Below are 27,987 nucleotides of genomic sequence, written 5' to 3' on the forward strand. Positions count from 1 at the left end.
ATACGAGGCCACCTGGCTCATCTGGATCATCTCTCACACTCACAATAAGCCATAGATCACAAGCAGTTTTTCAGCCAGTGCAGTTGGGTACTAATAATAAACCTTACATAAAATCTCAAGATACAATAATCTTCCCGAGAGAACCTCCATGTGCAGCCTAAAATACACGTTGGAGAGAGGAAACACAGGATAAAGACCGGAAAGTGCACTCCAACTTATCTCAACATCACTTTGGCAGAGACACTGCCCTACCCCTTGCCCAACTGGAACTGTAGCTGAAAAGCTGACTGTCTTTTGCTGAAATGTACAAAATCGGCGTTCCTTGTGCTGCTAGCCATCGTGTTTGGTTTTGGTCTAATGTGAAGGTCATGCAGCTTGCCAAGCACTGGTTGAAATGCTAAAATGATTAAATCAACAGAACCCCTGATGATACTTATATGGAATTCTGCCCACCAGGAATTTTCAAATGGACCTTGTTGAGTGCCTTAAGTACCCATGAATTGCTCTAAGAATTAAGGGGTGCCAAGCTTCATAGATCTCAGTTGGGTTATGAAGATCAAACAGAATTTGATAATGATGGAAGAGGGCATTCTAAGTAGAAAGGAATTGTAAAGATATTTACTAATTGTGTAAAGATGGTCCATTTTCCATCTGATCTGTCATTCAACCAGTATTTACCAGATACATTTTATGTATCAGAAATTATGTAATATGCCAGGGAAGATAGCAATAAACAGCACAAGTTCAAACCCTACCTTGAGGGCATTTAGATTCAAGTGGATGAGACAAACATTAAATGAACAATTACATATATATCTGTACCACACACTTGAATACTATCCTGTAAGAGTTGTTCACAGTATTTGTCACAATTGTAATTTAATATTGCACATGTGCATACACAGATATATGTAATATACATCTATTATCAAAATAGTATAGCAATTATATTTTGCAAAGCCACTGCAAACTAAACAAATAAATCATTCTTTGCCAAATATTTTGTAGTCTTAAAATGCATATTAATTTCTTTAGCACATAATTAGTACGTCCTGTCTGACACATCCCAGACTTGGTACTTTAGTATAAAAGTGATAGTATATGCTGAGCACTTATCGTGTGTCACGTACTGTTCTAAGTCCTTCATGTATATTTCACCCAGTTCTGTCAACAGCTCTCTGATGTGGGCACTATCATTTCCACTTTACAAAATTTACAGAAGTTAAGTAACTTCTTCATGATCACACAACTAATAAATGGAAAGGCCAGGCCTTGAAACTAGTTATCTGGCCCCAGAGCCCATTTTTTTATAGGTTCATCTAGTGAAGGAGAAAACCACTGAATCCAAAACCACTTCAGCATAGCATGCTGAAAGCAGCAATCGAGGGATAGACAAACCACAGTGCATGCAGCAAGGTGGACGTGCCCCATCTGCTTGAATGGAGAGGAAAGATGACCAAGGAAGAATAAAAAGAGGAGAGAGGTCTGGAGATGGCTTTAAAATAGTGGTGTATCAGGTGAAGGAAATGAGTGAGGCTGCCTCAGTAGGTGCAATGGCACTGAGGCATGAAAGAATAGTATGGAGCGAGGCATAGTCCTCAGTTTTCCTTGAGCCCTCATCTTCCTCTTTGAGCATTCAGAAGAGATATTAGGAACAACACAGGTGAGAGATGGATCATTTACTTAAGGTAAGAATCCTCTAGGTCAATCAGAAAAAGAAGAACAGAACAGTTATGGAACCACAAAGTGAAGTTCCATCTTTTAAGACAACTCACATTTCCTTCCATGGGACTTGCCTCACACAGTGTAACCAGATGATATACCTTCTGCCTCATTATTTCAACCCTGATTAACACTCCTTGAAGAAAAATAAGAGTAAGAAACCTACATCCATACTGCTTTAATCTACACTTTCTTGTTTCATCATCATAAGACCAACATCAAGTGGCCCTAATATTAATATCTCCATTTTAGAGGATCAGTACCTTGTTTAAAAATCATATAGATGCTATGACCATGAAAGAAACCAGGCCTTCAAACCCTAATTCCATCTGCCTTTCCCCTTCACCCCCATTGTGGTTCTTTGCCTGTATCTCTTGTGATGTTTCTCTGTTTTATATTATAAGCATTCGAAAGATTTCTCTTGTTTTCATATGACACAGTAAAGTCTTTGCAGAGCAAAACCATGTGTTTCCTTGGGAGGTAAATCTGAAAGGGAGAAGGTATATATGTGCATATAGGGCTTCCCTGGTGGCTCAGTCGGTAAAGAATCCACCTTCAATGCAGGAGACTGGGTTCAATTCCTGGGTCTAGAAGATACAGGAAGATCCCCTGAAGAAGGAAATGGCAATCCACTCTCATATTCTTACCTGGTAAATCCCATGGACAGAAGAGCCTGGTGGGCTACAGGTCACAAGAGTCAAACATGACTTGGCGACTACACCACTACCATGGCTGATTCATTTTGTGGTCCAGTAGAAGCTAACATGATATTGTAAAGCAACTATACGCCAATAAAAGTTTTTTTAAAAAGAAAACAAAAAACCACATGTGTTTCCTCTGCCTACATATTACCATCCTAAGTACACTGCCTTAAATATGATGTTTACTAAACAATTCTGTATGTACTGATTACTACTTAAAATGTAAGAACTTAGGCAGCAGTGAGATGACAATGAGGAAATAATCCTTCTTGTCTCTAACATCCTTGAAACCTGTCTGTTCTGCCCCACCATCGCTTTCACAGACGCTGCCTCCAGCCCCTGGATGTTGAATTTAAACCATCGTAAGCTTAGGTCAGCTCTAAATAGGGTTTGTTCGGTGATGAGTTTCAGTCCTGGTTCACGGTGTTCCAAGTGTGTTTTGTCCTTTCCGGATTCTAAATACTACTTGACTCATCATTCTCAATCATGTCGGATTTCGTTTTCTATTTTATTCCTCTTAGCCTTGCTCTGCACTTGTGTCTAGTAACACCCCAGTTTTTAGTCTATTTTCTTCCGAAGAATATGAACAAGGCTAATAATGGAATTTCTATTAGTAAAGGAATAAAGATGGCACTTCATCTGTAGAGATGTTCAACCTAAAGAGGACCAAAAAAAAAAAAAAACCAAAACTAGCTGAAGCGACCTGGATAATTGCAACAGCCTGGATCTGAATGAATGTTTACAGATTCCTGGTAAAATGGAATGGAACTGTCACTTTTGTTTTTGAACAAAAGACAAAATCTTGCTATCTTGTTATCTTCCTCTTGCATGCAGTTTGCATTTCTTTGACTGCTGGTCTTGAGATTTCTGTGCATAGGCATCTGGAGTCTATGAAAAATTAACGCCAGGTGCAGGATGCCTGGTCTTTGTTTCAATATTGCTCATTGTAAAATGTTTGTGTTGACTCATCAGAATGGGGTATTAGCACAGATATATCTTATGGTACAATGGAGTAAACCCCATCCTCTGCCACGCCGACTTTCCTCACCTACTCTGTAAACTGCAAAAATAGGGCCCCAAACATTTTTTGTTACAGAACACAAAAGCAGACATTTGTTCAGGGTTAATAATAGCACCCTTCCTCCAAGCAACAACAAAAAATCACACACACATCAAGCACGGAAAACCTTTAATGAACTAATAGTAGAAAAGACTGTACTGCACTCTTTTTTTTTAATTTTTTTATTAAAGGGTAATTGCTTTACAGAATTTATTGTTTTTTGTCAAACCGCATCATGAATCAGCTGTAGGTATACATATATCCCCTCCCTTTTGAACCTCCCTCCCATCTCCCTTCCTATCCCACCCCTCTAGGTTGTTACAGAGCCCCCGTTTCAGTTTCCTGAGACATACAGCGAATTCCCGGTGGCAATCTATCTTGCATATGGTAATGTAAGTTTCCATGTTACTCTTTCCAAACATCTCACCCTCTCCTCCCCTCTCCCCGTGTCCATAAGTCTATTCCCTATGTCTGTTTCTCCACTGCTCCCCTGTAAATAAATTCTTCAGTACCATTTTTCTAGATTCTGTATATGTGCATTAGAATACAGTATTTATCTTTCTCTTTCTGACACACTTCACTCTGTATAATAGGTTCTAGGTTCATCCACCTCACTAGAACTGACTCAAACACGTTCCATAATGGCTGAGTAATATTCCATTGTGTATATGTACTGCATCTTTCTCCATTCATCTATTGATGGACATCCAGGTTGCTTCCATGTTCTAGATATTGTAAATAGTGTTGCAATTAACAATGGGATACATGTTTCTTTTTCAATTTTGGTTTCCTCAGGGTATATGCCTAGGAGTGGGATTACTGGGTAATATGGTGTTTTTAGTCCTAGTTTTTTAAGGAATCTCCATACCATCTTCCAGAGTGGCTGTATCAATTTACATTCCCACCAACAGTGCAAGAGCATTCCCTTTCTCTACTCCCTCTCCAGCACTTATTGTTTATAGACTTTTTGATGAGAGCCATTCTGACCCATGTGAGGTGATATCTCATTGTGTTTTGATTTGCGTATGTTGAGCATCTTTTCATGTGCTTGTTAGCCATCTGTATGTCTTTGAAGAAATGTCTTTCAGGTCTTTTTCCAGCTTTTTGATTGGGTTGTTTTTTGGGCATTGACTTGTATGAGCTGCTTGTATATTTTGAAAATTAATCCTTTGCCGGTTGTTTCATTTGCTATTATATCCTTCCATTCTGAGAGTTGTCTTTTCACCTTGCTTATAGTTTCCTTTGCTGTGCAAAAGCTTTTAAGTTTAATCAGGTCCTACTTGTTACTTTTGTTTTTATTCCCATTGCTCTAGGAGGTTTGTCATAGAGGATTTTGCTTTGATTTACGTCATCGAGTGTTCTGCCTATGTTTTTCTCTAAGAGTTGTCTTAAATGTAGGCCTTTAATCCATTTTCAGTTTATCTTTGTATATGGTGTTAGAAAGTGTTCTAATTTCATTCTTTTACACGTAGCTGTCCAGTTTTCCCGGCACCATTTATTGAAGAGGCTGTCTTTGCCCCACTGTATATTCTTGCCTCCTTTGTTAAAAATAAGGTACCCATAGGTGCAAGGGTTTATTTCTGGGCTTTCTATCTTGTTGCATTGGTCTGTATTTCTGTTTTTGTGCCAGTACCATGCTGTCTTGATGACCGTAGCTTTGTAGTATAATATGAAGTCAGGAAGGTTGATTCCTCCAGCTCCATTCTTCTTTCTCAAGACTGCTTTGGCTATTCAGGGTCTTTTATGTTTCCATATGAATTGTGAAATTTTTTGTTCTAATTCTATGAAAAATGCCATTGGTAATTTGATAGGGATCACATTGAATCTGTAGGTTGCATTTGGCAGTATAGTTATTTTCACAATATTGATTCTTCCTATCCAGGAACATGGAATATCTCTCCATCTGTTTATATCATCTTTTATTTCTTTCATCAGTGTCTTATAATTTTCTGTGTACATTTCTTATGTCTCCTTAGATAAGTTTATTCCTAGATATTTAGTTCTTTTTGTTGCAGTGGTGAATGGGATTGATTCCTTAATTCCTCTGATTTTTCATTGTTGGTATATAGAAATGCAAGTGATTTTTGTGTATTGATTTTGTATTATGCAACTTTGCTAAATTCACTGATTAGCTCTAGTAACTTTCTGATACTATCTTTAGGGTTTTCTATGTACAGTATCATGTCATCTGCAAACAGGGAGAGCTTTACTTCTTTTCTGATTTGGATTCCTTTTATTTCTTTTTCTTCTATGATTGCTGAAGCTAGGACTTCCAGAACTATGTTGAATAATAGTGGTGAAAGTGGACACCCTTGTGTTATTCCTGATCTTGGAATGCTTTCAGTTTTTCAAAATTGAGAATAATGTTTGCTGTAGGCTTATCATGTATGACCTTTACTCTGTTGAGGTAGGTTCCTTCTATGCCCACTTTTTGAAGAGTTTTAATCATAAATGGGTGCTGGATTTTGTCAAAGGCTTTTTCTGCATCTATTGAGATGATCATATGTTTTTTATCTTTCAGTTTGTTGATATGGTGTATCACAGTGATTGATTTGCATATATTGAAGAATCCTTGCATTCCTGGAATAAACCCAACTTGATGATGGTGTATGAGCTTTTTGATGTGTTGCTGAATTCTGTTTGCTAAAATTTTGTTGAGGACTTTTGCACCTATGTTCATCAGTGATATTGCCCTTTAGTTTTCATTTTTGTGTTGTCTTTGGTTGGTTGGTTTTGGTATCAGGGTGACGGTGGCCTTGTAGAATGAGTCTGGAAGTGTTCCTTCCTCTGCAATTTTTTGAAAGAGTTTTAGGAGGATAGGCATTAGCTCTTCTCTAAATGTTTGATAGAATTCTCCTGTGAAGCCATCTGGTCCTAGGCTTTTGTTTTTGGGGAGATTTTGATCACAGCTTCAATTTCAATGCTTGTAGTTGGATTGTTCATAATTTCTATTTGTTCATAATTTCTATTTCTATTTCTTCCTGGTTCAGATTGAACTTTTCTAAGAATCTGTCCATTTCTTCCAGGTTATCCATTTTATTGCCATATACTTGTTCATAATAGTCTCTTATAATCCTTTGTATGTCTGCATTGTAGAAAAGACTGTACTTTTTTAAGCTTCATTTAGATATTTTTATTTAGCAGGAACATCCTTATAAACAGTAGAGATTGTAGTTTTTATTTTGTATAGAAACCAGAAAATATACAGTACTAATGTTTTTACTATTGCTACCACCGAAATGACCACTGCACTCTTATTTCTGCCTTATATTTTCCTTATCTTTGTCTATCTTATTTCAGTTCTCAAAGCAGTGTAAACTAGATTTTTTTCTCATTACTACTTTGTAAGGTAAGGAAGGCAGATTTTAACATCCCATGTTATTTATAAGGGGCCTCCCCGGGGGTGCTAGTGGTAAAGAACCCACCTGCCACTGCAGGAGGTATAAGAGACATGGGTTCAATTCCTGGGTCGGCAAGATCTCCTGGAGGAGGGCACGGCAACCTACACCAGTATTCTTACCTGGAGAATCCCATGGACAGAGGGGCCTGGCAGGCTGCAGTCCATCGAGTCACACAGAGTCGGGCACGACTGAGTGATTTCACACACACATGCACATCATTTATAAGAAAATTGAAGTGGCCGGGATCAGAAGTGGTTAAATAGTAAAACATAACCTAGTAGGACCAGACTCTCATTCTAGATCACTTTGGCTCAGATTCAGAGTTTTAGCTACTTAAAAAATCTAGGTCTAAATCCTGGCTCTAACACTTGCTGTCTTGGGAAAATGCTTAACTTCTCTGTATTTCAGTTTCATCCTCTCTAAAATTAGATATTATACAGATATTTTTTAAGTTTGTGATTTAAATGAAATAATGTGAATTAAACCCTTAGTACAATGGCTAAGCAAAGAAAGTGCCCAGTAAGGGTTGCCATTATTAATATTGCAAATATTTAATATTAGCCCAACTGTATCCTTTTATAGTTTGCAGAGGGTTTTTTGTTTGTTTGTTTTTCATAGTTTTTAATCTTTGATCACACTTGGTTCTCAAAGAAGAATGTGAGGTTGACCAAATAATTTTCAATTTCCATTTGTACTTAAAAAGTTTCAGAGAGGTTATTAACTAAGACCATTGTATGAGTGAGAAGAGATGTCTTATTTGTTAGATGACCCAAATCCTAAACCTTTTTTATTACTACTTCACTAATAAAAATGAGGTTAGTATTAAAGTCAAGAATCATCCAATTCTTATTTATAGTTGGGCGTAGCCTTAGAAATAATTTAGGGAGTTAGGTAACCTGATCGAGTTCTGCAGTGGTGCAGCAGTCCTCGCTAGGCCTCATCTGCTGACACCAAGGGCAGGGCTGGGGGCTGTTCTTCCCATAACATAAAATCATTATGTGAAAATGATTTTTGTCAAGTTAGAATAGGCAAGGAGGGCTCATGAGATGTCAGGCTGCAAACATTATATTCATAAGGAAGTCGTCATCTCCTTTCCAGTTGGTTGGGGAAATCCTTTACAGAACGAACGAAGGTTCCAATGTGTCTGAGTTCACAATTCCAGGGGACAAAGTGGTCTAAAAGAACAGAGGAGAGTCAGCCTTGAAAGCATCATTTCACTCTCCACCTTGTGACAGTCCCCATGTGCCAGAGAACAGCTTCCTCCCTGCCTTCTTTCCCTTCATTCCATTCTTCTCTCTTATGCCTACCTTCTTTCCTCTGGCCCACAGCAACAGGTAATATTCCTTCATCTTCCCTCTGATGCACAAAACGGTGGCATTATCCTAGGCCCAGGAGGAAGTAAATTGGCAAAGAGAACCCTTGCTTTGCAGAATAACTGAGGGTAAGAAAGCCATTGGGAAACTGAGAAACCCAAATAACATTGGCAGTGCCACTCTAGGAAGCTGAGACAGCTGTGGGGCTAGGAACTGGGTGGCATTTTGAACCTAGAGATCTGTAGGCTCTTGGCTGTGGGACAAAGAGTTCATTGCCTAGTCAATGACAATATACAAATACATCTGCAGAATATATTCTTTGGCACCAGCAAATGTTGGCAATATTTAGCCAACCTCTATTTTTCTAGTCCCCATTCACTTCTCCTTCTGATCTATTCTTTCCCCTTGTTTTTCCTCACTGAAAATGATTTCAAACAAGACATTAATTTTGAAGAAAAATGGGTAGAAGTGAGAGTAATAGATGTACAGATGTTTTCAGAATTTAAAATAAGGGAAATTGATCTAAAATGTTGTCTACTCTGTTGCTGTCACAACCCAGCCCAAGTGCCATCATTTAAAAGCAGGTATTGAAACATTTTCCAGACCCAACAGAAACATAAGCACCTTATCTCTTACTAATAGTGAAACAGTAAACCAAACTCACACCTCCTCTTCATCTTTCTGCCTCACATTTTACCCCCTCTCTCAGACACACACATACACAAATATCCTAGATACGAAATATTTTAAGACTTTCTCCATGACTGTTACGTTTAAAACTCTGAGCATATGATCTACTGTCAAATTATGGTTGGTAGGGGGTAAAAGTGAAAACGACCTTAGATGTTAGGAAACTTTAGCATTAAGGCTTATAGCACATGGAGAAAGGCAAGAATGGAAGAAAGAGCTTGGTGATAATTTCTGTTTCACTTCAAATCTTTTTGCCTCTTTAATATGGCAGAGAATTCTTTGCCACTAATTGCACGGTCTTGAGGCCAGAAAATTAACTGCTTCATTAAAAAAAAAAAATTCAGGCTCTAAACATGATCATACAAAATATAGATTATGAAAATAATCATAAATAGCTTTTTGAGGTGCCTCGTTTAAGACATACAAAACCTCATCCTTTATCCAGTTAATTAGAAGCCACTTATATTAATGGTCTTTTCCCGATTTGACTTTTGTCTTATTTGTCACGCCTTTCCTAATGCCATGTCTTCTGACTTCCTGTATCTGAATGATAAAAGCAGAGGTCGTCATTATCCAGAAGGGTGACCTGTGTAGCATCCTGCCTTCTTTCCAGGATTTCCCAGCAGGTCAAAATGTATGATGAGTGAAATCAGATCCTTGATGAGACAGACCCTTAGAGGTTATCCATTTCACTCTTTACTCCTCAAATGTAAAAATAAATTGGGAGGCTCACTGTATTGCCTTTTCATCCTGAGTTACAGACTTTGCTGGGTCTAAAACTGAGATCTCCTAATTCCCCATCATCCATCTTTATGCCAGTGACATAATCCCCTGGCTGGATTGTGGTTATTTCCAGGGAGATTTTCTTTTTTTTTGTTTTTAACTTTTTATTTTGTATTGGGATATAGCCCATTAACAATGTTGTGATGGTTTCAAGTGGACAGAGAAGGGACTCAGCCATACATATACATGTATCCCTTCTCCCCCAAAATCCCCTCCTATCCAGGCTGCTACATAACATTGAGGAGACTTCCATGTGTAATATAATAGGTCTTTGTTGGCTATCCATTTTAAATATAGTAGTGTGTGCATATCTATGATTTTTGAGAGTCATGCAGGACCTACCTAAGATGTCAGGTTGACTCCATTATAAATAACTAAAAATATTTTAATATTAAAACATAGATGGATATGCAGTAAAAGATATTAAAAGCTACATGAATTTTTAAAAAGATAAAACATGAGACTTCAAATAAATGCCCAGTTTGAGACGGTTTTTTTGGGCTATATCTTCACACTTATCTGAAAAATTCAAGAAATTCTTAGGATGCCATTTTACTTTTTTCACAATGTTTTGAGTCCTTAGCTTTTTCACCAGATTCCATGCTTCCTCCCACTTCTCCAACTTCTGGAATGCACAGCGAGGTAGTAAATTAGAGCAGGGAACATTCCCTTGCTCCAACAGACTCGGAGTCAAAAAGAGTGAGTCTTGGCTCCACTAATTTTTAAGTCTTGTGACCTTGGGCCATTTCGTTACAGGTTCATGCCTCACTTCCCCTATCTGCATAATAAGCATAATTATAGCGTGCAACTCAGAGACTTGTAATGAGAAGTAGCAAAGAATGAGTGTAAAGGACCAGCATATGGTAGGCATGGAAGGATCTTTCCGTTTATAACTTTACTTAATTTACATGCCATGGTTCAGAATAGCATGGTCTGCAGTGCATGGCAGCTCCGGACGCTGTCGTCAACAGCACCGGCGGTGTGGCAGAGCAGCTTGCCGCCAGAGGACAGCGCGCGGTTACTCCTTTCTACCCATTGCACTTTCGTCTCATAGGTTTCTCATGAATCTTTTATTTTTTTCTTTTAATTGGGTTATGGTTGCTTTACAATGTTGTATTGGTTTCTACCATATAACAAAGTGAATCGGCTCTATGTATACATACACCCTGTCCCTCTTGAACCTCCCCCACCCCTCTCCACCCCAGGCCTCCAGGTCACCACGGAGCACTGGGCTGAGCTTCCTGTGCTAAACTGCAGGTTCCCACTAGCTATCTGTTTTATACATGGTAATGTGTGTATGTCCCTCCCATCCCTCCCAACCTACCCCGCATGTTCACACATCTGTTCTCGACATCTGAGTCTCTGTTCCTGTCCTGCAAATAGTTTCATCTATACCATTTTTCTAGATTCCACATATATGCATAAATATATTTGTTTTTCTCTTTCCGACTTACTTCAGTCTGTATGACAGACTCTAGGTCCATCCATATCTTTACAAATGACCCAGTTCTGTTCCTTTTTTATGGTTGAGTAATATTTCATTATGTGTATATACCACATCTCCTTTATCCCTCCATCTGTTGATGGACATTTAGGTTGCTTATCTCTTGTTGCTGTGGTTCTAGTTCCAAAGGTCTTCTTGCCTGGAAGTTTCCATAGACAGAGCAATCTGGTGGGCTATAGTGCATGGGATCACGAAGAGTTGGACATGACTTAGCACATATGCCAAAAACCCATTAATGAACATCTTTTGTGTATCTTGTATGCTAAGCACTGTTAGGAGTGTTGGTGGAAGTGAAGACATGAAGCAATGAAGTAGGTGAAGAAATGAAGCTGGTGAAGAAATGAAGTAGGATGAGGGCCCTGCTATCACAGTGGTTATAGTTTCATCAAGGAGATTAAAAGTATCACGCATGAGCCACTTAACCACTGACATGTGTAAGAACAGAAAGAAACGTTCAGTAAGAATGGCAGAACTTGGTGCTTTCACATAACCTCTTTTCTATTATATTTATAGTTTAATGTGAACTGTAGTACAAATGATGAATGTTTTAAAATTTGGGAGGAGCAGGAATGGATAGATTGATACCTGCAGTGGATTGAGGAAGCTATCACAGAGAGCCTGGGACTTTAGATTGTCCTTGCAGGGTGGATGGAGTTTGGTTAGGAAGATAAGAAAGGGGATGGTGGTTGCACAGGATGTGGCAGGGAAGAAAGAAATGTCAACAGTGGCCTTATGGTAGGCATCAACAAGGTGTGTGCTTGGAGTAGTTAGAGTTATGCCCCAATGGAGGAAAGGAGACAACAGAAGGGAAATAAACAGAAAGCACTGATAGGTCACCCACTGTGGGCAGGGCCCTGATCCAGATACTACAGAAGAAGTGGTGATGGGCCAGGTATTTGACAGCTTGCTCAGGATTCTGAAACCTGAAACTGGAAAAATACAACTGCACTGGGAGGATTATAGCTCTTTGATGGCTTCACAAAATGGAGCAGATGGTATCCACATAGCACTTTTCAGGAATAACACTGTGCGAGTGAAACAATGAAATAGGCAGGTATTGTGATTGTGGCTTGGGGCACATTGACCAACCCACATCTGAGATTTGAGCTAATGACTCCATTTTTTGGTGCACTCTTCAGAGGGCATTTGCACACACAAGTGAAGCAGTTAGATTTGTAAATGCTCACGAGTGCATCAGTGGGATTTATGGCACCATGAAGGAATAATGGGGTACAGCAATGGGGTTTAGAGTCAGAGGACCTAGGTTTGAATGTCAGCCTTTCTCCAGATGTCTGACTTTTGGAAATTCACTCAAGCACTCTGAGGTTCAGTTTACTTACCTGTAGAATTCTACCAGTTCCTCTCGGGCTCTGTGAAGAGTAGAGAAAAAGCACAGATAGAAATCTTACCGTATTCCTGGCACACAGTGGGCATTGGTCAATGAAGGGTAGTGCCCTTTCCTCTGCCTGTGGGAATGAAATGATCTAATGTGCGTGGACACACTTGTTAAATTATGAAACACGATATAGGTAGCCAATCTAATATAATATCTAGTTCAGTTTGAGTGATGATCTACAGACCTAATTTTAGTGAGTCATTTATTTTAGCCTTTTATGCTAAGTTCAAAGAGGTATGTGGACAGAGTGTAGGATGGAGGTTTGAAGAGTCTTCATAACTAACAGGGCAAACAATTTTTATCTGTTGCGTCAAGTTAGATGGATTCTAGAAAAAACTTATAAAGGAAGGAAAACTCTTTCATTCTGGGTCTTTACTTTCTGTGCCTCATTCTCCAGGCTGGCCCATCTTTTTTGTACTTGGGTTAAAGAGGTCCCCCATGCAGCCTAACTAAGACCCTTAGGATATCATTCATTTTTTGCAAAAGATTATACTACCTTGCATTTTTAAGGAGGATCAAGCAGACATGTTATCACTTTAATCCAAAGGGAAGAAACATTTACAGTGTATTTTTCAAAGATCAGTGAAAGAATTTGTGTTGACTAAAACAGACTTCTGAACACTTACCAGTTTTTAATAGGAAACAGAAGCAAGTGTTTTATAGTGAAGTGTTACCCACTTTGGAACCAGACGGATAGGTTTGACTTTTGACCCTGCTGTTACTGTCCTGATGACCTTGGACAAATTACTTAACATCTATGTGCCTCAGTTTTCTGTAAAACGAGGATATTATTATTTTTATTATTTAAGAGAGTTTGGGCAAGCAGAGTTGGATCAAGTTCAAGCCAAACATCTATCTGACACTTTATTCTTATTTTCTGAGCCCGTCTGGTGATAAGCTACGGGGATAATCATCCCTACGTTTTATTAAGTGCTAGGGAGAAGAACCAGGGTCTTAGCTTGCTCCGAAGTTGCTCTCTTGAGACATCCTGCCATGGATGTTAACCTACAGTTATGCCCTGGCTAGCTAAGCCCTGGGCCCTTACATTGCTCACTCACCCACTCACCTGTTCCTGCCTCAGTGTTCTCACCTTTGAGGGGAGTTGTCCTATGTCACTGCAGGGTAAGGACAAATGAGGTGACAGGCCAGAGCCTCTTGGTGTTACTGTTGGTAATGACTCTTCCAGAGAGGCAATGTGAAAAGGAAGAGAAAATCCAGAAAAGCAAAAAACAACCACAGTAATAAATAACATAACCTTACAGCTGTGGAGCACATCTCTTTCACTTCATATGCGTTATTCCCCTAGCTAACTCCTTAGGAAATAGGTTAGCTGGAAAATAGCATTGTCCCATTTTTAAGTGGGGTTTTGAAAGTGATATAGGGACCTAGAAACCCTCAGAGAATTGGGGAATTGAATCTGAGTCAGTATGGGGAGAAATTTCTCTTCAGACTGGGAAAGAGAAACTAGCCATTTTCAGGGCAGAAAATAACTGCATTTTTTTTTTTTTTTTTTTTAAGTCTTACCTGGAAAATCTCAGGAGAAGGAATCAGGAGCCAGCTTGTGTTCTGGGGTTGGAAAGGCCTGGATTGGACACCCGGATATGGGGCTTCCCTGGTAGCTTAGCTGGTAAAGAATCCACCTGGAATGCAGGAGACCCCAGTTCATTTCCTGGGTCGGGAAGATTTGCTGGAGAAGGGATAGGCTACCCACTCCAGTATTCTTGGGCTTCCCTGGTGGCTCAGCTGGTAAAGAATCCGCCTGCAATGTGGGAAACCTGGGTTCAGTCCCTGGGTTGGGAGGATCCCCTGGAGAAGGGAAAGGCTACCCACTCCAGTATTCTAGCCTGGAGAATCCCATGGACTGGATAGTCCATGGTGTCACAGAGTTGGACACGACTGAGCAACTTTCACACTGTGGTACCTCTTAGAATTTCTGACCTTGGGCAAGTGGTTTAGCCACTTTGAGCCTTATTATTATCATTATTTTTAATGATAATGATAAGGTTTTCCTTAGGATACCTTGAGAAGTAAATACACTGATGTATCTTAAGTGTTTATCACAACCACTGGAACATATCGTCTTCAATAAGTGCTTAATATTTTCTTATTGTTATTCTTGTTGCTGTTGTTATCCTATCTTCTGTTTTGATACTGAACGATTATGAGCTCTGGGGCATGCCACTTCCTTTCTCTGTTCCATTTCATATTTGTAAAATGAAGGGTGGAATGAAGCTGAGGCACTAAGAATCAAAGTTTTATGTTTCTACAGTGGATTTGTTCTTCCTGTTTTTTTTTTCCTCTCTCGTAACCATCAATATGTCTTCAATCAGTTGTTTAGCGGTGATTTTCTTTGGAACTTAAAAAGATCCTGATTCAGTCAGCCTGAGTGTGCCTACGCTTAGCCTTCTACTGAGGCATCTACAGTCTTGTTCATACAATGCACTAGGGCTCACTGACTGGGCTGGAGTGAGGAGGGCAGGGTTCTGGAACCATCCCAGATCAAGGTGAATGTCTAATTTGGCTTTCATCTAGCCTCTGAGTTGTTGGAGAGTAGTCATCATTAGAATCCAAAGAGTTCTGGTAAAGTTTGTTCCCATTCTGAACGGTAGCAGAGCATGATTCGGAGAAGGCAATGGCACCCCACTCCAGTACTCTTGCCTGGAAAATCCCGTGGATGGAGGAGCCTGGTAGGCTGCAGTCCATGGGGTCGCGAAGAGTCGGACACGACTGAACGACTTCACTCTCATTTTTCACTTTCATGCATCAGAGAAGGAAATGGCAACCCACTCCGATATTCTTGCCTGGAGAATCCCAGGGACGGCAGAGCCCAGTGGGCTGCCATCTATGGGGTCGCACAGAGTCAGACACGACTGAAGCGACTTAGCAGCAGCAGCAGCAGAGCATGATTGTCAAGAGCATGGATTCTGGGTGGGGGGGGAGGGTTAAAACACATACACACATACACACACTACTATATATAAAATAGATAAAAAGCAAGTACCTACTGTATAGTACAGGGACCGATATTCAGTATTTTGTGATAACCTATAATGGCAAAGAATATTGCACATATGTATGTAGATATGCATAATTGAATCACCTTCTGTACACCTGAAACTAACATAACATTGTAAATTAACTGCACTTCAGTTTTTTAATGGTTAAAAAATAAAATTATATAGCTTATAAAAAAAGAGCAGAAACTCTGAGCCAGACTGTTAGGTTATTTGGGTTTGAAGATGGATTTATTTATGGCTTTGGGAAAGTTACCTAACCTGTATTTTCTCACCTGTAAATGGAGAACAAGAGTGTCTCATTGGGTTATTTGATGATTAAGTAATTAATTAATATAAATAAGTGTAGTAAAGTGCTTGCCTGTAGTATTGTCCATCCCAGTGTTACTGTATCAGGTAACTGGTTGTAATGGGGTTTCTTCCTGTTCCTCTATTATGTTGGCCCATTCTGGAAATTTAAAAATGTGATGTGGTTGAGGGTGGGATGGACTCCTGCTTCGGTTTACTGCCTCTAGTTCTCTGCTTTCCTGGAACCCTTTCTTTTCTCTCCTTCTTTCCTGCAGTCTGTTGGGGGGAGTTGCACACCCCTAGTTATTGGCAGGGTCCTAATCTTACTTGAAAGACATACCAGGATTTGAAAGATCTACTTGAAAGATTATCACTACCTCAAGATTCCAGGTAGTGATGATGCTCAACCAAGCAACTGCAGATCTTTCAAGGGAGAAAAGAAAGGATTCCAGGAAAGCAGAGAGCTAGAGGCAGTGAACTGAGGCAGGAGTCCTCCCACCCCCAACCACATCACATTTTCAAATTTCCAAAATGGGCCAACATGATAGAGGATTAGGAAGAAAACCTAATAAAAATAAAATTATCCTGAGTTTGGCTTTTTGCGTACCAATTCAATATTTAATGGCAGACCTCTTATTTCAGGCCTGATGGGGTATGTGGGTAGTAACCCCCATGTTCTATTTCCCTGGTTGGAATCGGGACATGATCTGATTAGGGTTCACCCAGATGGCAGCCCTCTTTATGATTATGAAGCTAAAAGACAATTACTGTGATATCTTGGAGCAGGCCATCTATGCCAGCTAATAGTTGCCTTGAGCTTCTGAGATGTCTACTTGTCTCACTGAAGTCATATACACACACAAATGGACTCGTTTTAAAAATTTCAGTGGCTTCCGTTTTAGTCTTCATGCGACACTGTAGATAGAGCCTGTGTTACTTCTTGCCTCTTCAGGAGCCTTGTTCTTTAAGTCTGGGAAGATAAGCCAAAGATTCTGAGCCCCCAAAACAGCTCATGAGTTATTCTTGCCATATTTTGCCTCCTGTTTAATTTGGCCTACTGACAGCCAGCTGCCTTCTGCTTGCATGTTCCAGGTCACTTGAAATCCCTGCACGATTCCTAGCCCTATCAATGTTTTTATTCAGTTCCTAGTGTATTTAGGTCACTTAGCTGTGTGGGTTTCTCTTCGTTTCTAGTTTGCTTCTTAAAAGTTTAGTTATAAGGGCTTCCCTGGTAGTCCAGTGGTTAATACTTTTATCTTCCTATGCAGGGGATATGGGTTCAATCCCTCGTCAGGGAACTAAGATCCCATATGCCTTGTGGCCAAAAGGAAAAAAATATATATATATTGTAACAAATTCAATAAAAGACATTAAAAAATGGTCCACATTAAAAAACAAACAAATAAAAACTTAAAAAATAGTTTAGGTATAGGCCTGGATTCAGTCTTCTGACCTTCCCACTGGTTAGCCTGTGCTTGTCAGCAATAAGCCTCACAGACTGTGTTATTTGACTGACCAGCTTCTCTACCACCCCTGCCAGTACCTTGCTTGAAGAGGCTTCCTCTGGTTTGATGACCACCTGCCCATTTATGTCAAGGTATTTCACACTCTGGCACTTAACAAATATAGCATCAGTTGGAATTAATGAACCCCTTTGAAAATGTGCATTCATAATGTAAGACTCTTTATTAGTTACATTATCTTGGTGGCAAACAATAGAAGTTTAGTTTTTCATTTACTATCATGAGAAAAGTTAATGATGTACTATTTGACTATCCCATGGGATTCAAGGACAGGAAGGTGGCAGGAATTTATGAATAACTTGATCTATTAATTTGGATTATATCAGTATTTTCTCTGCTTGCTTCTGTCTTCCCTCTGATTAGCTTTATTCTTCCCTCTTCCTGTAAACTGGCTTTTTCCTTCACTTTCATGCACTGGAGAAGGAAATGGCAACCCACTCCAGTGTTCTTACCTGGAGAATCCCAGGGACGGGGGAGCCTGGTGGGCTGCCGTTTATGGGGTCGCACAGAGCCGGACATGACTGAAGTGACTTAGCAGCAGCAGCAGCAGAAAATGTAATATAAAAGGCAAGCCCTTCTTGTCTTATAGTTTGGGTCGCCCAAGTGAGATTCATTTTCGTAAGCCTTTATGTTTACATTCAGACAAACCTTTAAGCTTCTGATTTAAAGGTCTTCTTTTATCATATGTGATACTGATAACTCTCTCCAGTTAATGGAAATCAGCAACTTGAAGGGAAATGCTGAAATCTGCTAAATCATCCATTTGATTTAGGGGTTTCACTAAAGAGGACATGCAGTATGGAGAGAGAAGGTGTGTATGGCAAGGCAGTGTGGAGATGATGCTTAGTACTTTAGCTATCAAAGTACCTGGGAACCTGGTTTTCACATGCAGAAACCAAACTAGGCACAGACTCACATGGTCTCGAAGGTGAGAAAAGAAACAGGCAGCAGGACAAGCCAACGCAACATCTGGTGAGAGAAGCATATTTGTGGACCATACCTAGAATTCTCCTGGACTCTGTTCTGCTCCCACCTGGGGCACTCATTCTCTGCTACTGTGTGCCATTGAGCACCCAGCAGACTATAAGAAGCTTCTGAGAAAATGGTCTGGGGAGGGCTCTGAGGGTTCTGTAGCAGAGCAGTGGGATTTTCAGAAAGCCTCATGTAGCAGCTCAGTGGGGGTATTGTGCTATTCAGAACAGCCCACCCTGGCGTCTCCTTGGCACTCACATCAGGGAGTTGCCAGTGTCAGATGTACGTGATGTATGTGTGTGCTCACACAACCCACAAACATTTGTTCATGCGTTTTTAGTGACTGTCATAGATGTAGGAATTAACTGCACTTCTAGATCTTTTTAGCACCAAGAAGGAACAATGAGCTTTTCACATTATACAGATTGTACTTCAGGGTTCACAGACTTTACATCCTGCATTTATGAACTAATTATTATTTCAAAAAACTGGATAATTGAGTGTTAATGACTGGTTAAAAAAAGAAGATGATAGTAGATATTAGAAAGTCATCACAGTTTTGTTGGTAACATAAGATTATCTCAGAAATGCTTTCCAAATCTCACAAAGAGATATTTCCTATGTACTATACTTTATAGCTTCACTTAGTCAATATTTCCTAAGTATTTACTGAGCTCTTTCTGTGTACCCAGGTGCTGTGAAAAATTCTAGGAAAATAAATAATCCTTGTGGTTGCAAGTGTCTAACTGGAAAGACCAAATTTACATACATGAAATGGAAAATAGCAACAGAAACATGCAAAAGTGATAAATGGCGCTGTATAGGGAATGGATCTATGTGTAAGATTTATTTTCAGACCACATGAATGCAATTTATAAGAGGGTAAAATGAGTTGAAAGTCCCAAATCAAACCAAAGCATATTTTTTTATCAAAGTATAGTAGATAACAAGGAGAAATACAAGTACTGTGTATGATACTCAGAATGTTTTCAGTAGTCTAGTCAAGGAGACAAGATGCAAATCTTTTGGGAGTCCCAGGAGCCAATTAGAAAGCATAGAAGAAATATCATCAAAACAAAAAACCAGAAACCATCAAGTGGCTTTCAACATCTGCTATGCAAGACCCTGCAGCCTTTCCTACCTTCAAGGCAGTCTTTAATTTGCCTGGGTCTTACTGGCTGGTCTAGATAGAGACCTCAAATAACTGTAGAACTCCAGTGGTAGAGACCCCTAGGTAATGGACTCATAGAACAGCCTAGTGTGCAAAAATGGATTTTGAGGTCAGAAAGGCTGCTGTGAAAGCTCAGCTCTCATTTTCTCTGAACCTCGGTTTTCTCATCTGTATCATAGGGATATTAACAATAATGCCTCATCAGTATGGTTTTCTGGAGATTATATGAGGATATATATGCATATTATTATAAATGGACAAGTAATATGTATTTAATAAATGGTGATTTTCACGACCTAATTAGTTCTCTTTAGTGCACCTGTGCCACTAGCATAGCACTGAGATTACAGGGGCAGAAACAATGCACAAACCATCCAGGAACATTATATCCTTATGACAGTCCATTTTTAAGGGCATTAGCTAGTAACAATATGTAATATTGATTGTGAAATTTACATTTACAAAGCCCATTCAAATATATCACCTCATTTATTCTTCAGACAACCTTTTTAGAAAGTGATTATTTTTATTTCCATTCTACAGAGGAGGAAAATGAGGCAAAGAGAGTTAGTGGGCTTGCCCCCAGATCAGATGACCAAGAAGTTGCTGAGCCCCCAAATCATATAATCAGGAAGTTGTTAAAACAAACCCAAGCCCAGGTCTTCTGACTCCAAACCTCATGTTCATCTCCCTATGCTACAGACTTCTTAACAGTTTTGGGGTAGGTTCCAGTGGAGACTTTGTCCAAAGCCTATGTTTATCCACAAAGTACTTGTTTTTAGGAGTTAACAAATAAACCATGAATATTCAGTTGACCCACTGTGTAGACATGTGAAGCAGGGTCATGTTTTCAACAACCAATGATTTTAGTTAAAACTTGGAACTCTGTTCTATAAAATCTGCCGGATTGCATTTGTTTTGTCTTTCGATTAGGATCCCATAGGCATAGAGTGACATTAGAAAGCTGTTAACTCTTGTTAACTCCAGAGGGCACAGTTAATGAAATGTCCCCAAAGTTGAGCACTTGGGCAAACTACCGTGTCGTCTAGGACAGCTCCCGATTAATCATGGTGAGGCCATTTCCTCTATCTAAATGAAATCTGCAATTTGGGAAGATTAAAGATCCTTTGGGGGATGAAGGAAAAGTTGCTGTGAAAAGTCTAGAAACTAGAAAATAGATCTGCTCAATATTCATGAAGTCAGATTGGCCGATGCAAATAGATTGCAATCTCTTATTTTCTAATGACTTGGCTTGTAGCACTCCTACATCAGTTTTATACAGATTCCTACTCATCTTTAAAAGGAATGGCTGCATTTTGTAGTTTTTTTTTTTTTTTTTTTTGGAAAAAAGAACTTTAGCATATCTAATACGATTTTCTGCCATGTTTGACTAATTTTTAATTTTCTACCTAAGGGTTTCTAAAGCAGATTTTCAAAGGTACATAAATGATAAAGAAAAAAATATGACACAGCATGCAAAATAGGTGAATGTATGTAAAATGTCAAAAAGTGAAAGCTTCTATTTTGCATTGTATACAATGTCCTCACAAAAGCCAGTTTAAAGAAAAGAGTTATAATGTTAGGTTTAATTTTGCTTCCATGAGAGAAAATATCAAAATCCTTTAGCACAGCCGTTTCATAAAGAAATGTTTAACTCCTTACCAAAGTTATTAGAAGTCATTGCCTCTTAAAACACTGCACAAATCCTCACGTCCTTGCCTTTTCAGTTCTGTGCTTACTTCATTTTATTATGTGGTCAATGTAGCAAACAAATATTTGAAGGAAGGAGGGTGAAGGGAACTCTGAGTCATTTCATTTATCCCCCTAGCACCTGACATAGTACCTATGCAGGATCTCAAGAAATACTGTTGAGCTCTTGGTTAAATAAGTTAACAGATCCTATCTCGGAATAGACTACTTGTTATTTAAAATTTTTTTCTACTTCTCTTTTTTAGGCCAGCCCTGCTCCTATAATTGTCAACACAGACACTTTGGACACGATTCCTTATGTAAGTAACATTTTTATTAAGACTATCTTTAAAAACTGGTAGAACTTAATCAACAGAATTTAAAATACAGTACATATTCAGTTTCAACCAATCCAGATAATCTCATGAAATGATGTATAGAATGAGTTTTGTGCATTTTCTTTTGAAATTTGCTAACTCACAGCTTAGGCATACTGATATTTTCCTCTTTCATCCATTGTTTTGTAAAACACAAGGGTCCATCATGAGAAAAAAACAAGCCGATTATGATCAAATAATATTAGTTTCTTAGGTGTTCACTGAAAAGAGATTGATGAACTTTTCGGGTTTCTTGGTAAAGGTATACCCAAATCAATTTCTATGATAGAATCTGGGTAATCTGGATATAATATAGGATCAATAAACATTTGATGGATTTTGCTAAGCTCCTAATAAGAATTGAAGCAAAACTTTGTGAAGGCAAAGTTTATCTATATCTATCTATATATAATATACAATAAGATGTATGGTTTTATAGAAACATGGAGCATGAGATAATAGGAACAGGCAGGTCAGAAAAGCCCCAGGTTCTTATTCTGCAATATAACCACTATGATGGCCAAAATTCTCAACGACAGAGTCTGGCTGGGTGGGAGTGACTGGAAAGTGGTGCAAAGCACAATGTGGGTGTGTGGCTGACTTATGGAAGTCTAACAGAGCTTTGTGAGTGGCCCTAACTGATACGGTAGAGGAGAGTACTTTAGGAAGACGGGACAGATTCAGATGCCTACAGATAAAAGGTTTGAGGCAATGCAAAGGGCTGCAGGCATAAAGGACAAGAACAAATACAACCTGCTCTTTGATTAAATGAGTACAAAGTGCTTGGTAAGTACTGGCTGTTCTCAGTTTTAGACCCTAACCTCTAATGCCCACAAGGACCAAGCAAATCACAGAAACAGATGGATCAGGAAGCAGGGGGAGAGTAGGGGATAGAAAGCACATGACTTTCCAAATGTGGGGGGATGTAGCGGCAACTTGGCTGACTGGGTGGGTCCCAAAGGGAAATGGGATCAAGAGTTCCCAGATCATTCCATTTTTCAAGAGAAGTCAGAAATTTGAATTTTATTATACAGTTTTGCAGGCAACTAACTCTCAGCAGAAGTTCAAACTCTACATGTACCAACCAAAATATGTCTAGTCTAAAGGCTGTCCTTCGGGAGATGCCTGCCTTGGAGGAACTGAAAGTGCTGAGCAGATTCTGCAAGCCAGACTGGGCCGCAGGGGAGAAGGGTGCCAGAACAAGGTTGGGACTTGGTTACAGGGACAAGTGATTAAAACTGGGACACAGGGTCAGGACAAGAATAACAGCAAGCTTGACTTAATGCTGAATCACCTGAAGTACTGAACTAGGGCTTCTTAAATCTCTCTGAACAAGAGTCATTTGGGGTCATGCTGGAAATGGGGTTAAGCTTACTGGTAGGAATCAAGTGGCTCCAGCTGTGGAAAGTAAAGGACTCTGTTGGAAGAAAGCAAAGCAACTATTAAAGACACATAATGTTCCTCTTCTCTCTGTCACTCTTTCTGCTTTCCTTTCTTTATCAAAGATTTGTATCTGGATTGGACATCCAGTGGTAAGGAATCCGCCTACCAATGCAAGAGATGTGGGTTCAATCCCTGGGTCAGGAAGATCCCCTGGAGAAGGCAATGGCAGCCCACTCCAATATTCTTGCCTGGAAAATCCCAGGATAGATGTGCCTGGTGGGCTACAGTCCGTGGGGTCACAAAAGAGTTGAACATGACTTAATGACTAAACAACAACAAATATCTGGATTACTGTATACCTGACATTGTTTTAAGTGCTTAACAAATATTAACTCAATTAATCCTCATAACCACCTTATGAGACAGGTACTATTGATTTCTCCATTTTACAGATGAGAAAACTGAGTAATAAAGAGATTAAGTAACTGTCTCAGAATTGCATAGGAAGAAGCCAAGCCAAGAAGGAACCTGGGTGTCCTGGCTGTAGAGTGTGAGGCCTTACTTAACTCTGATCTAGTGACTGCTTGTTTCTACCTTCCCTCCCTCCTTTGCTACCTCTAAGCTTAAGAACAAAGTTTTCTCACTTAGCCCTTGGCAACATGCAGTTTTGGATGGAAGACAATTTGTCACAGAGGCTTCAACACCCTTGGGAGAGGGATGCGCATGTGCACACACACACACATATAATTGTATGCATTATTGTATATATTATATGTAATACATATATAAAAGGATTCTCTGTCTTTATTATAGTAAATCTCTTTACTATATCCATTGGCATCATCCAAACCAGATGAGCATGCTTTGAAGTAGACATGGAGCCCAGAGACTTGGTTTTGTAAGTAGGACTGCTTACTTGCAGTAGATCCATATTATTTCAGAGTCTTCTTTAGGGTTCTCATGACTAACTTCCAGTGCCTTCATGTACAAATAATTTACCAATAAGAATCTAAGAATTTTGAACAGACATGCTGGATTGGTATCCCAACTAATTAGCTAGTAAAATCAGCCAAATATAACAAATTAATTGAAGTGTTCTTGTTCGCTTAAATACCAATTCTTTGATATTTTAAAAATGCATTTCTTAATTGGAAGATAATTGCATTAGTGTGCTGTTTTCTGCCATACAAGAGTGTGGGTCAGTCATAATTATATATATTATTGTTGGATTTTTTTTTCTTTTTTGGTTTTAGGAGTACTTTTAATATTGATTTATTTTAATTGGAGGATAATTACAATATTGTAATTTTTTGCCATATATCAGCATGAATTGGCCATAGGTATACAAGTGTAGGATTCAGGATCCCCCCATGCTGAATCCCCCTCCCACCTCCCTCCCCACCTTAGCCCTTTAGGTTCTATATTGTTGTTGTTCAGTCGCTCAGTCATGTCCGACTCTGTGACCCCATGGACAGGCTTTCCTGTCCTTCACTATCTCCCAGAGTTTGCTTAAACTCGTGTTCATTGAGTTGATGATGCCATCCAATCATCTCATCCTATGTCACTCCCGTCTCCTCCTGCCCTCAATCTTTCTAAGCATTAGGGTCTTTTCCAGTGAGTCAGCTCTTTGCATCAGGTGGCCAAAGTATTAGAGCTTCAGCTTCAGCATCAGTCCTTCCAATGAGTATTCAGAGTTGATTTCCTTTAGAATTGACTGGTTTGATTGCCATATTCTCTAAGGGACTCTCTGGAGTCTCCTCCAGCACCACAGTTCAAAAGCATCAATTCTTCAGCACTTAGTCTTTTTTTATGATCCAATTCTCACATCTATACATGACTGCTGGAAAAATCATAGCATTGATTATACAGACCTTTGTCAGCTAAGTGATGTCTCTGCTTTTTAATACACTGTCTAGGTTTGTCATAGCTTTTGTTCCAAGGAGCAAGTGTCTTTTAATTTCATGGTTGCAGCCACCATCAGCAGTGATTTTGGAGTCCATAAAATAAAGTCTCTCACTGTTTGCACTTTTTTCCCCATCTATTTGCCATGAAGTGATAGGACTGGATGCCATGATTTTAGTGTTTTGAATGTTGAGTTTTAAGCCAGCTTTTTTACTCTCCTCTTTCACCTTCATCAAGAGGTTCTTTAATTCCTCTTTACTTTCTGTCATTAGGGTGGTGTCATCTGCATATCTAAGGTTATTGATATATATATATAGAGAGAGAGAGAGAGAGATAAATAAATAAATAGATGTATCTTCTCCCTTGGAGCCTCCCTCCCCCCCATCCCACCTGACCAAGTCATCACAAGATGCATACTCTAAATATCAATTTTAATATCTGATTTTGAATTCCTCAAAGGGATTTTTAAAAATTATCTTCAACCTTTTTGTACATAATCCAAACCCTCTTTGAGCTTCCTTAAGAGTAGGATCTTTAGGGAAGTTTGCTAAATATGGCTAAACTATCCCAGTTCTCATGGCAATGTGTTGTTGAGCTATTCATTTACTCTTTCTGGACCTAAATTGATCAATAAGATAGGAATTGCAATATCAACCCCCGAGGTGTTGGTGAGTATCTTAATGAGGTAATGTATGTGAAATTATGCTTTGTTAACTTCTAGTTAATGAGGGTTTATTATTATTTTATTCAGTAAACACTTATGAAGTAACACGTGCTAGACTCCAAGAGAACATTAAATATTAATATCTTCCCCCATGTCTCAGAACTATAAATATATTGTGTATTAAAAATGGCAGATTGAGTACACATTGAGATTGACGTAGGTCTAACCCTCCTCTTTGTTCCTGATTCACTGAGTGACCTTGAACAAATCACTGTTCTTTTTGTGGTCTATTTTCTCATTCCCTAGTGTTCTGTACTTTGTTTTCCTCTTTTCTGTCTCACGTTCTAGTTGTTCACATAATTTCAGTTCTTTTTAATGAAGAAACAATTTCAGAGTTCCCCAGAGCATTTCAGTCATGTTGCATAAGAATATTTCCTTCTTTAAAATATTACCTACATGACAAATTTTAACTAAGTCCTCCTCAAAAATAATTTCAGTATAAGTTAGTGTATTAATTTTGCCAATTAGCAAATTTGGTTTTAGAAATATATGATTCTGGCAGAAATGACTTCCTGGCATACATGCAAATAGCAGTCAAACAACAGGAGGAAATCTGTGGTCAAAGAAAAGTTTTAAGCAGCTGTCTAGTAAAGGTACAAAAGATATTCAAAGGAAATTCTGCATTGTTTTTCTAAGGAAAGTAAGTTAAGGGATCTTAAAACTCTGTAAGTGGTTTTACATTCATGAAGCCAGTAGTGAAGGGATCACTGAAGTTCTTATGCATGAAGGAGGTCTCAGATAAACTCATTGTTGTATGAGGTCATGATAGTTTAAGACCTTAAATGATACATAGTACAGACAAGCAGGAATCCCTTATCTGAAAGTTAAAATCAGTGAGGGGAAAAACATGGAAGCAACCTAGATGTCCATCAGCAGATGAATGGATAAGAAAGCTGTGGTACATATACATGATGGAGTATTACTCAGCCATTAAAAAGAATACATTTGAAGCAGTTCTAATGAGGTGGATGAAACTGGAGCCTATTATACAGAGTGAAGTAAGCCAGAAGGAAAAACACCAATACAGTATACTAACGCATATATATGGAATTTAGAAAGATGCTAACAATAACCCTGTGTATGAGACAGCAAAAGAGACACTGATGTATAGAACAGTCTTATGGACTCTGTGGGAGAGGGAGAGGGTGGGAAGATTTGGGAGAATGGCATTGAAACATGTAAAATATCATGTATGAAACGAGATGCCAGTCCAGGTTCGATGCACGATACTGGATGCTTGGGGCTAGTGCACTGGGACGACCCAGAGGGATGGTACGGGGAGGGAGGAGGGAGGAAGGTTCAGGATGGGGAACACATGTATACCTGTGGTGGATTCATTTTAATATTTGGCAAAACTAATACAATTATGTAAAGTTTAAAAATAAAATAAAATTTAAAAAAAAAAAAAAAAAAAACAAGAAGGGAAAATCCCCATTTCAATACTGTGTAGCTTCCATGTTTCACTCAGTCATTTTATGCTTCCCCATTATCTATTGAGGGCTCCCCAGGTGGTTCAGTGGTAAACAACCCACCTGCCAATGCAGAAGATGTAACAGATGGGTTTGATTCCTGGGTTGGGAAGATCCCCTTGAAGGAGGGCATGGCAACCCACTCCAGTATTCTTGCCTGGAGAACTCCATAGGGAGGGGAGCCTGGAGGGCTACAGTCCATGGAGTTGAAAAATAGTCAGACACGACTGACTGAGCACATCACACGTTATATACCGAATACTGTCTTATAACAGGTATGAAAAACACTCTGTTTTTAGAGGTTCCGAGTGAGTAGAGCCTGTGTGTTACCTGTAAGTCCTGCTCCTGTAGGTTGACTTGGTGAAAAGGTAGCATGTTCTCCTCTCTGTATTCTGTAGCCAGTTGGCATGGAAACTTCCTCTCCTGACCATATCCATGCTTCTTCCCTTCTCTTAACTCAGACTCCTCTGAGTTCTATGATCAACACCATCCAAACAAATACCCTTCTTCCTGCTTTAGGAAAATAAATTTAGAGAGATTCTAGAATGTTGTTTCCCTCCATTCTTCTTTAGTGTTCATTTCATAGTGGTTATATTTAGACCTGTTTTCTGGAAATATACCGTGGGAAGTGGTAAACTCAAAAATCATGAGTTTTGAATCTTGTTAAGTAACTTGGATTTCAATGGATGCAAACCTCTCATCTTACAGATATAGTTATTCTAGCTCAACTAGAAAATGGTAGAGTTTGGTCTACCATTTACTGTTACTCCACGTAACAGTCAATTTTTGGTGTGTAACCAGCAACCACAAAACCAATGATGTAGAACAGTAAGTATTTATTTCTTCCATAAGAGTTTGCTGGTTGGCTGAGCTAGCTGCTTCAGGCTGAAGATTGCCAAGTTGGC

At 39.2% G+C, this 27,987-nt stretch overlaps 1 protein-coding gene across 8 annotated transcripts in view; it reads left to right on the forward strand.

Annotated features, from left to right (window-relative positions):
* DLG2 (discs large MAGUK scaffold protein 2) overlaps positions 1-27,987 on the forward strand; it is a 1,083,296-nt gene that overhangs the window by 192,972 nt on the left and 862,337 nt on the right. For all 8 annotated transcript variants that reach the window (XM_070365266.1, XM_070365267.1, XM_070365264.1 and 5 more), the window contains exon 2: positions 21,494-21,547. In XM_070365266.1, coding sequence (XP_070221367.1) covers positions 21,494-21,547 — 54 coding nt within the window. The remainder of the gene's footprint in view (positions 1-21,493; positions 21,548-27,987) is intronic.

Source organism: Bos mutus, chromosome 29 (assembly GCF_027580195.1).
Source record: "Bos mutus isolate GX-2022 chromosome 29, NWIPB_WYAK_1.1, whole genome shotgun sequence".
NCBI lineage: Eukaryota > Metazoa > Chordata > Mammalia > Artiodactyla > Bovidae > Bos > Bos mutus.